Source organism: Primulina tabacum, chromosome 5 (genome assembly GCF_025594145.1).
Source record: "Primulina tabacum isolate GXHZ01 chromosome 5, ASM2559414v2, whole genome shotgun sequence".
Classification (NCBI taxonomy): Eukaryota; Viridiplantae; Streptophyta; class Magnoliopsida; order Lamiales; family Gesneriaceae; genus Primulina; species Primulina tabacum.
Genome location: NC_134554.1, coordinates 20,945,833 through 20,957,231, shown reverse-complemented (window position 1 = coordinate 20,957,231; position 11,399 = coordinate 20,945,833). Strand labels below are relative to the sequence as shown.

Here is an 11,399-nt window from a genome sequence, read left to right as displayed (position 1 = left end):
ATTATGCTCTAATTAGCATAATTTGTGTCGATAATAATGTAGACAATGCATTTTATTTGATAAATATAATCATTATAAAAAGTTGTTTTCATGCATCTCACTCATCAAGTGTTCTCGAGATAAAAATCATTGTAAGAAGCGAATTTCCGAGCTCTTACTCATTACTTGACCAAATGAGTTTGGGTGAACAAGACGGTGGTTTCCCTCCCGGATTATGACCGTATTCGCGCGTTTTATCTTAAACCAAGTCTTATTTATACCGCATATGAGTTACTTTATGAACAAAATAAGAAATTTTGCGTTACTATTTAAATTGTTAATGACTTGTGTTTGATTGATAAAAATCATACCAATTGATCTGATTCAAATAAGAAAAATGCACTATCCAATACAAATTTATTAACCCTGAGGGGGAGGGGTGGAAATATAGAAATAAAAGAGAGATAATAATTAAGGAAAATTTATTTATTAATGGAAAATAAAATAAAAATAAAATGAGAAATGAGTCAAAATGTGAAATAGGGAGCAAAAACAAAGATTTTAGATGCATCAAGGAGTGCAGAATAAAAGTTTCTGATCTAAGGACCAAACATAAATTGATGTTTATGTTCAGGTATTTATTATCAATTTCGCATGGTTAGGGCACAGCCGCACAGTGTTGCAAATGCATGAACGAGATTTAATGAAAGTTCTTGTAAAGTTCCTGCAAACAGTGTTTTAAAGACAAATATTAGGTTCAATATGGATAGAAAGTCAAGATAGTGACTAACACATTTTTTGAAAGTAAAAAGATTGTCGAATGGATAAGATATTTTTCAATCCCAATTCCCAGTATATATTTGTCCAGCAATTAATTATTCGGAAATAAAACAAAAGGAGAATAAAAAAAGAAAAGATCAAAGAAAGTACAACTCAAGGTGAAATCATTTATACTTTTTTAGGCAATCAAAAACAGAGAACCATGTTGGATATTCACTAATACAGGAATGGATAGGATGGTAATTGCACATGAGAATCAGAAAAGCTTCACAATAGTGGTCATAAAACATTCACAGCAGAAAAAATCTCATATATTAGACAACATATGAATAATGTACAAATTAAGAAAGGTTTTGTTTTTTGGTTTCTTTTTTGCACACAAATATTATGTACAAAGTTGAAGGAACTTGTGATAAAAAGTTCATCCCATGAACATAGTAGTAAGTACATTGGCAGCCCAAACTGCTTCAATAGTCTGTTAAGATTATTGGAACAGTAAAAACAGCAGAAAATGTTGACATAAACTTCTGAAGTTACAAAAACAAGTTTCTATTGCCGCTGCAATACGCCGAAACTCAAGGTTATATGGTGATTTCCATATTGGCAGCAACAGCTTCAGGATGGTAGTTTAGTATTTCCATCCACATCAATTCCCTAATCGTCTCTTCCCCTAAATCCTCGTCTATGTCAAGATTGATGGGGACTTGCGCAGGAGGGTCGCATCTTGGATCGTATAAGGGAGACATGTACGGGTGTTGAAGCGCTTCGGTTACACCAATCCTCTTCGAAGGGTCGAAGATGAGCATCTTTTGCAAAAGATCAATTGCCAAAGGATGGGCGTGAGGGTAAAGGTGAGAAAACGTAGTTCCCATGGAGAATGGAAGAGATTTGATGTACTTTTTGGCCTTTGGATTGTCAATGAATTTGAGATCATCTTCCTGTTGACTACCGAGTATGTTGATGATTAATTTAAGCTGGTTAAGGCATTCGGTACCTGGAAAAACGGGCTTCCTGCCAAGAAGTTCCGCAAAGATGCAACCAACAGACCACACATCAATGGATGTACCGTAGTTGTCACAGCAGAGGAGGAGCTCCGGAGCACGATACCAGCGAGTGACCACATATTCTGTCATGAACTGACCTTTGCAGCTGTTTGTGCGTGCGAGCCCGAAATCACATATTCTTAGATCACAGTTCGCATTGATCAGTAGGTTCCCTGGCTTTAAGTCACGATGAAGAATGTTTGCCGAGTGGAGATATTTCAGACCTCTCAGTAACTGCATTGAAAAAAAAAGTGAGAAGGCCAGAGGAGGTTGGGGAGGTGTGGTCAGTTTTTAAATACGAAGTCCCATGCATACTGACTATGACAACCAAAAAAATCGTTAAAAAAACAATCATGGTTTTAAATCTGGGCAGCTCATTGTTGTGTATGAAGCAACTAGGGAGTCATTCCAAAGAAAGGGGTGATCTATTCTTGATGATCAGCTCTTGGATGATGCACAATAGAATTATGCTGGCATGATTTCTGGAACATATTCGTTCCATCAAGAGTACAAGGTCTCAATAATTGCATCATGCATTCTTTTGAATATGTGAAGGACTTACTAAAGAATTTGACATATTTGATCACCGATCATATTCCTGGGAAAAATTGCAGGAATTTTGATAATGCCACAGTGTGTATATATCAGCAAAGGGACTTTCGACAACAGATAATTTGTTCACACTCACTCGTAGGTAGTCTGAGACTATGATGGCCATGATATATACCAAAAAAAATAGTTCAATCTGCCCCTGGAACAAAATATCAAGGTATTACAAATGATCTTGGCCATTCAATAAATCCTACAGCGCTGTTCAGGTCTAGTCAGCACATTGTTCAGCAATTCATTTTGCCGGTCTTCAAAAGGTATGGCTCAGAAATGAAACAAACAAATACAGTTGAATTACGAACATGCTAAAAAATACTGAAGCCACTGATTGAGTACCTGGAAGAGGAAATACTGGCAATGATCATTTGTAAGTGTCTGAGAGGACTTGATTATCTGATGCAAATCAGTGTCCATAAGCTCGTAGACCAAGTAAACGTCCTTGAAACTGCCCTTTTGTATAGGTAGCATGACATCTTTGAGAGCTATCACGTTTTCATGTCTAAGATGCCGGAGAAGCTTAAGTTCGCGCAAGGTTCTGAGTGCATCAATACGATTCTCAAAAGCATTATGTATCTTCTTGATTGCAACCTTTTCATTAGTTTCTCTGTTGACAGAAGAACACACGATACCATAAGCTCCTCGACCAATAGGCTTGATCGGCACGTATTTAGTATCGATTTCAAAAAGTGTTTGCCACATTGAGTAATAATGTTTCCCTCGAGATCTAATGCCGTTTGGAGGTTCCACTGGAGTTGCCATACTACTGAAACCATCAAAGAAAAACAGTTATACAAAGCTTTCAGCAGAAATATTGCCATAGAAACACATATAATACATATATGTATATAGATAGTTTTGATATGGTAAGCATCCACCATAAGAACCTACGTGTGCACCAGCTGGGGGGACGGCCACATATTAAATGTTCAAGATGCCACTTTAGCCGGTGGTCACATAGATGCTCATGTGGCAAAACAATATATATATAGAGAGAGAGAGAGAGAAATTTTACACCATATTATGGCCCGATCACCATAATCAGATCAGGTGCTGACTTGCAGCGATATTCAAACATGATGAATAAAGAAAACACACATTATGGCATAAAATCACAGAAAATTATTCAACGGTTAGCATCGTAGCTGCAATATAAAAATGTGTGTTAACCCGCACACGAAAAAGAAAACAGAATCCATTGACAGTTCTTCCAAGAAAGCCAATTCAATATTGAAGAACACGGCAGAATCTTTTAACGAAAACACTCTATCAGTAAATTTCTAGGATTGCACGTTAGCAACAACAAGATTCAAGTCTATTACAACGATAGGACAATCTTTCAACTCGTGTTCTTACCAATTTGGTCCAAAAACCAAATCGAAATTCATCTTCGATTTGTAATTTTGCCAAATTACTTAATCGGAACTCAACCCAACACATTTGAACATGAATACGAGAAATAAATAGTTGAATGATGAGTAGTCAAAAACAAAAATAAATAAGGTAACTTGGGAAATGTATAAAAGGAAAATTTTGTTGGTTTCCGTTTACTCCAGGATTGAAAAAATAAAAAGCATAACTTCAAAAATTAACAAATTAGTAACATAATTTTTTGCGCTGAAAATTTCCCTAAAATAGCGGCCCAATGTTCAAATTCTTCATTATTTCCATGAATTCCAGTTTCATCTCAAATTCGAGCCCAATCCTACCTCAATCGCCTTCTTCTCCTCCGATTCTCCACAATATCACCCAAAATCTTCAATCTGTTGAACAAATTGCTCACTTGGAAGCTGAATTCACTTGAACTTCCTTGAATTCCACTGAATCGGATCACTACGATCTACATCAAATAATTACCTCACGTCTCGATAAAATTTGACTGCAATGAATCCCCCAGGGGGATAATAATACTTTCGAGAAAAATACAATCTGAGAATAAATAACATGATTGGTTGTATGGTCGTGATGGATCACCACATTTTTCAATTTTAATTTAATTTATCAATGCAAATCTTTGATATTCCTTTTTTTTTTTCATGTTTCTTCTTGGACACGTATACACAAGTACAACAAAACTTTATTTAACCCGTACGACGCACCGAATGATATTATTATTATTTTTGCAAAAACTCTGTTTTTATATATATATATATATATATTATATTATAGTAACACGAATCATATCATAAATTAAATTGATTGATACAATCAGTGAAATTTTTTTAATGTAGTTTATGTTTTCAATAAAGTTTAGTTTCAATTTGAATAAAAAATAATAAAAGACATATAATACATAAATTATATTTGAATTAATATAAAAATGAATTAAATTTAAATTTGAACTAAATGAATTGATAAATCAATGCAAACAATAAATTGCGGTACATATATTTCAATATTCATGATATATCTTTTCTTTTTTAGAAATGACATTTTGGCCGAAAATTATTATTTTTGATAAAATTCTGCTTTTATATATATATATATATATATATATAGATTTCGCATGTAAAATATACTAAATCAAAAACTTAAAAATATACAATTTTAAAAAAAAATGTCCAAAATTTTTATTTCAAACCGAACCATTCCGAGAATTAACACAAAACCATGCCATTTACCTATAATATAGTTTTAAATAGAAACAGTCAATGAAAACAATCAGAGCAAAACTGAATTGACATACTTCTAGAAAATAAATAAATAAGAACTAATATATTACATGCGGAAAACAATTATATAATTTGGCTGCAACAAACATTGTAATAGAATTAAAAAAATACTAAAAATAAAAATTCTAACTTGACTCCTAATTGCTCTTTATTTAGGCAAAAACTTGTGTGAGACGGTCTCACGGATCGTATTTTGTGAGACAGATCTCTTATTTAGGTCATTCATGAAAAAATATTAATTTTTATGCTAAGAATATTACTTTTTATTGTGAATATTGGTTGTGTTGACCCGTCTCACAGATAAATATTCGTGAGACAGTCTCACATGAGACTTACTCGTTTGTTTATGAGCTTAGTCTGGAATACTTTGTTACTTATTATTTAGGATTTTAGTATTAAACGTTTTGGCTTGTATAAATATTAGCGCATTTCTTCTAGCATATAAATTAGCTCTCTCCAATCATCATAAAAATTTAGAGTAAGTCTCTTGTGAGACGGTCTCACGATCTTTATTTGTGAGACCGGTCAACCCTACCGATGTCCGAAATTAAAAAATAATACTCTTAGCATAAAAAATAATATTTTTTTGTGGATGACCTGAATAAGAGATCTGTCACATAAAATACGACCCGTGAGACCGTGCCACACAAGTTTTTGCCAACAATTTATTGTTTCCTTACTGATGCGATCCTGGTGAAATGAGTGAGCAGGGTCGAGTGCTCCACCGGATCTGCTATCAAGATAATGAAGGAAACTGAGCAAGAACTATATCTGTGATGAAGATATATCTCTGCAATATGGCTTCCGCTGTAACCTGCAAATAAGAAAAGAACTCGTGAATGGGCGCCGGAAGGGTGTCCGGCGTGGCCACTCCGATGCTTAAGTCAGCAGGTGAAGATGATAACCAGTGTAGCTTAGATAAAAGTAAAGGCTACTGGTGTAAATATGTGCATTAACATGTATTGGTGAATGAATCATTCTCCAGCACTAGAGAAGAAGAGGAAGCCAAAGTCCCTCAAATGGATTACATACCTGCTATTTATAGGAGAAAAGGTAGTAGGTACCTTGTTTTTAGTGCCTACTTGCCACTTCCTGTCACGCCACCCTACTTTTCCATCAAGTCACATCAATAGAATTCTGTCAGGTGCGCTTCTCGAGACAAGATCTTATCTTCTGAACCACTAGAATGCGGCACTGTTATCGAGGTGCCCGGGTAGAATGCCTCCCGGGAGATTTATACAAGAGCCCGAGACTATGACTGCCCGGAGAGTAGAGCATGGGCTTGCACCTGCCCGGCTCCAGAAGAATCCATCTGCAGACTCACTCGGATTTGAGAATCCATTTGATATTCCGGGTCATCCATGACCCGGGCTCTTACGGGGGGTATCATCACCCATCCCTTAAATAGTCGGGCTAGAGTCATACTTGCTGTCCCGATCAGTCATGCCTGGATTCCCAAAGAGATCATCAATCTTGTTCTATAAAAGCATCGGGGGCTTCGTGTCTCCCAGAAATGGGATGAAATGCCGGAGTCCCGTGTCTTATGGTCTTGAGATAAGATGCCGGGGCCTCGTGCCTCCCGGTCTTTGCATAAGATGCCGGAGCCTCATATCTCCCGGACTTAAGAGAATGTTCCATGGCCTCATACCTCCCGAACTTTGAATAATTTGCCGGGGCCTCGTGTCTCCCGGACTTAAGAGAATGTTTCAGGGCCTCATACCTCCCGGACTTTGAATAATGTGCCGGGGCCCGTGTCTCCCGGACTTAAGAGAATGTTCCAGGGCCTCATACCTCCCGAACTTTGAATAATGTGTCGGGGCCTCGTGTCTCCCGGACTTAAGAGAATGTTCCGGGGCCTCATACCTCCCGGACTTTGAATAATGTATCAGGACCTTCTGTCTCCCGGACTTAGGAATGGTCGAGGTGTGGCGCCCCGAGCCAGGTTTGAGAACCATGAACTTATAAGTAACCAAGGTGCGGAGCCTTGGTTAGGGGAGCATGTCCCGGGACTTGGGAGTGGTCAAGGTGCGGAGCCCCGAGCCAGGGTGTAGTTCCCTGGGCTTATAGATAACCAAGGTGCGGAGCCTTGGGCCGGGGAGCATGTCCCAGGACTTGGGAATGGTCGAGGTGCGGCGCCCCGAGCCAGGGTGTAGTGCCCTGGGCTTATGGATAACCAAGGTGCGGAGCCTTGGGCCGGGGAGCATGTCCCGGGACTTGGGAATGGTCGAGGTGCGGAGCCCCGAGCCAAGGTGTAGTGCCCTGGGCTTATAGATAACCAAGGTGCGGAGCCTTGGGCCGGGGAGCATGTCCCGAAACTTGGGAATGGTCGAGGTTCGGAGCCCCGAGCCAGGGTGTAGTGCCCTGGGCTTATAGATAACCAAGGTGCGGAGCCTTGGGCCGGGGAGCATGTCCCGGGACTTGGGAGTGGTCGAGGTGCGGAGCCCCGAGCCAGAGTGTAGTTCCCTGGGCTTATAGATAACCAAGGTGCGGAGCCTTGGGCCGGGGAGCATGTCCCGGGACTTGGGAATGGTCGAGGTGCGGTGCCCCGAGCCAGTGTGTAGTGCCCTGGGCTTATGGATAACCAAGGTGCGGAGCCTTGGGCCGGGGAGCATGTCCCGGGACTTGGGAATGGTCGAGGTGCGGAGCCCCGAGCCAAGGTGTAGTGCCCTGGGCTTATAGATAACCTAGGTGCGGAGCCTTGGGCCGGGGAGCATGTCCCGGAACTTGGGAATAGTCGAGGTTCGGAGCCCCGAGCCAGGGTGTAGTGCCCTGGGCTTATAGATAACCAAGGTGCGGAGCCTTGGGCCGGGGAGCATGTCCCGGGACTTGAGAATGGTCGGAGGTGCGGAGCCGCGAGCCAAGGTGTAGTGCCCTGGGATTATAGATAACCCAGGTGCGGAGCCTTGGGCCGGGGAGCATGTCCCGGGACTTGGGAATGGTCGAGGTGCGGAGCCCCGAGCCAGGGTGTAGTGCCCTGGGTGATGCGAATCCTCGTACGAATGAAAAGCAAACACGATTATTGAAATCGAGCCCTCAATTCAATAACGAACAAGGATCGATTATGTTGTCCCGATCTTTTGAAACAAGTAAAGATTTGTGATATTCACCTCTAAGCGATTAACACTTAGCAACAAACATCAACGATAAGAACAATTGAATTTCAAACGAACCTTCAAAGATCTTGTTTTGACAATCCGTACGAAAAACAATCGACAAACGCCACAAAGATGAAAATGTTTGATAAGTTTGATTTGGTTTTCTTCTTGTGAAGAACGAAGCTAAAAGCTTTGAAAATTGAGAGAACCTCAAGTTTTTCTTATATCATTCAATAATTTCGTTCATGGTCTCATACAATCATTATATAATCAATAAAGCATGAAAAAGTTGTGTAAAAAGTCATAAAGAAAGTTGTGAACAATTTCTATACGGAAGGTCACGCGGTAGCACGAGATTACGCGCGGGGGCGCGCGACATACTGCACTTCAGCAGCCATGTGCGCGCGGCAGCGCCGAATCACGCGCGCTGGCGCGTTGGGCGCGTGGCCGCGCCGGTTCTGGCGCGGGCACGCGCGCAGTTCTGCTCTGCGCTAGCGCGTGCTGCTGCACTGCTTCTGGCGTGCGCACAGTTCTGCACATCTGCGCTAGTACGTGCTGCTGCTTCTGCACATCTGTTCTAGCGCGTGCTGCTGCACTGCTTCTCTCGGGCCATTTTGCACATATATGCTTGGTTGTTCGGGACTCCTTCATTATGTTATTTGTTGAACTCCACCACTTGCTTGGATATGCTTGATTCATCATTATTGAGCTTGAAGGTCGGAAACAACGACGCTTCCTAAATCTCCTTCCAATCATTTGCACGCCACGCTCGGTCAGATTCGTATCATACTCCCTTTCTTCAAAAAGATTTGTCCTCAAATCTTGTCTACCTACGCAAAAACGAAGCAAGTTAGTAATAACAAAATTTATATGACCAACATGCTTACCTTCAGGTTCAAGTTTGTAGGTGTTATTGCCCACGTGCTCCTTCAATGCTTTGGGCCCTAACTCCATGGTTGACTTCACGGTCAATATAACAACCTCAACATACACCAATTGACGAGTGACACCAAATGATAAGATATCATTAACTATCACAAAGATCAGATTTCTCCCCTTCTTAGAACTAGTTAACACACAAGTGACCTCGTCTCTCCCGGACTTTCAAGAATAAGATGTCGGGATCTCATACCTCCCGGGCTTTGCATAAGATGACGGGGTCTCGTATCTCCCGGACTTGAGATAATGTGTTGGGGCCTCATAACTCCCGGACCTAAGATAATGTGCCGGGGCCTCGTATCTCCCGGACTTTCAAGAATGTGCCGGGGCCTCATACCTCCCGGACTTAAGATAATGTGCCGGGGCCTCAAACCTCCCGGGCTTAAGAGATTTTGTTTTACCTGCTGCTTTAGTTTTATTAAAAATCAAATCACTAACCTGGAAATATTGAATCCGAATTCATTTCCGGTAGAGTGAAACTTCTCTGGTTGAGCTAAATTAGGTGACTAATATAGCTGTATGCTACTGAGTGCATAGTAAATGCTCTTCATGCCAATCTGGGATAGCTACTGAGCTTTGAGCCCATATGAAATCCACATATAAGATCTGAGTGCCGAGCTGGTCGGACTTGTATGTTTGCCAAGAAGAGTTGGGCTTACTGAGGTGCCGAGCAAGGTCGGACTTACTTTTGAATGGAAACCATATCTACGTCTTGAGCTCAAGTTCCCACAGACGGCGCCAATGATGCGATCCTGGTGAAATGAGTGAGCAGGTTCGGGTGCTCCACTGATCTGCTATCAAGATAATGAAGGAAACTGAGCAAGAACTATATCTGTGGTGAAGATATATCTCTGCAATATGGCTTCCGCTGTAACCTGCAAATAAGAAAAGAACTCGTGAATGGGCGCTGGAGGAGTGTCCGGCGTGGCCACTCCGATGCTTAAGTCAGCAGATGAAGATGATAAACAGTGTAGCTTAGATAAAAGTAAAGGCTACTGGTGTAAATATGTGCATTAACATGTATTGGTGAATGAATCATTCTCCAGCACTAGAGAAGAAGAGGAAGCCAAAGTCCCTCAAATGAATTACATATCTGCTATTTATAGGAGAAAAGGTAGTAGGTACCTTGTTTTCAGTGTCTACTTGCCACTTCCTGTCACGCCACCTTACTTTTCCATCAAGTCACATCAATAGGATTCTGTCAGGTGCGCTTCTCGAGACAAGATCTTATCTTCTGAACCACTAGAATGTGGCACTGTTATCGAGGTGCCCGGGTAGAATGCCTCCCGGGATATTTATACAAGAGCCCGGGACTATAACTGCCCGGAGAGTAGAGCATGGGCTAGCACCTGCCCGGCTCCAGAAGAATCCATCTGCAGACTCACTCGGATTTGGGAATCCATTTGATATTTCGGGTCATCCATGACCCGGGCTCTTACGGGGATATCACTTACTTTGATTCCGTAATTCAATTGGAAGCTATTTTTCTTTCAATTTTCAAGTTCTAATATGGTATAAGAGAGTTAGGTTTCAGCGCTGCTCGTAATTCGCGATGGTTAAAGGAAATCAAGCTTGGGCCAGTTAGGTTTTCAAATTAAGAAGCTTTTGACTGGTTTACAACAAGGATCTATGGACTTTAATTCGTATCACACTAAGCCGAAAACTTTATGGGATGAGTTGAAGGATTTTCAGAATAACAAGGGCAATAATAGTGACAAGAAGTTCGTTATAGCTGTAATTTCAGTGGACACACTGTCGACAAATGCTACCAACTTCATCAATACCTCCAAGTTGTCGATAAATGCTACAAACTTTATCGATACCCTCCCGGACATCGAGAGTACATGCAGAAATAGAATGAAGGGAAAGTATTGTTGGTATATCATTTTCTCACACACAAGACGCAATGGAAATTTTTAATTTTTTAATTTTGATCTGAAAATTTTTCCTTGGACGTTTGTATGGTTTAGTCACAACAATATGATGTTCATAGAAATTACCTCCAAAAGATTTAACATTTGGGGATTTATTTGAAAAAAAAATGATTATTATTTCCAAAAATACACAAGCCATAAATTCAACTTGTTCGGCTTGTTTTGGATCAATGAATCGAGCAAATGGAGCAAAGGTTCGATTGTAATTTCAATATTCACATGATGACAAGGCTATCATGAATGGATGACTCGAAGTTTGCTTTATTTGAAAAATAGTGTGATTCTTTCTCAAACACAGATCATATTCAAATTGTTTCCCTTGCTTTGGATTAATGAATTTTTGGTTTCGAA

General features: G+C 40.6%; 1 protein-coding gene across 5 annotated transcripts; it reads right to left on the bottom strand.

Annotated features, from left to right (window-relative positions):
- Positions 1-1,173: 1,173 nt before the first annotated feature.
- On the bottom strand, positions 1,174-4,384 carry LOC142547277 (mitogen-activated protein kinase homolog NTF3-like). Of its 5 annotated transcripts, none has more exons than XM_075655476.1 (4): positions 4,013-4,384; positions 2,748-3,171; positions 2,491-2,553; positions 1,174-2,036 (listed from the first exon to the last, which is right to left on the bottom strand). In XM_075655476.1, exons 2-4 carry the CDS (start codon positions 3,168-3,170, stop codon positions 1,341-1,343), a joined length of 1,182 nt encoding a protein of 393 aa, XP_075511591.1. In that variant the 5' UTR covers position 3,171; positions 4,013-4,384; the 3' UTR covers positions 1,174-1,340. The 5 variants fall into 5 exon arrangements, with proteins under 5 accessions (XP_075511591.1, XP_075511589.1, XP_075511592.1 ...); XM_075655474.1 differs by having other exon boundaries at positions 2,748-3,174; positions 4,118-4,384; XM_075655477.1 differs by having other exon boundaries at positions 4,118-4,384.
- Between the last annotated feature and the right edge of the window lie 7,015 nt (positions 4,385-11,399).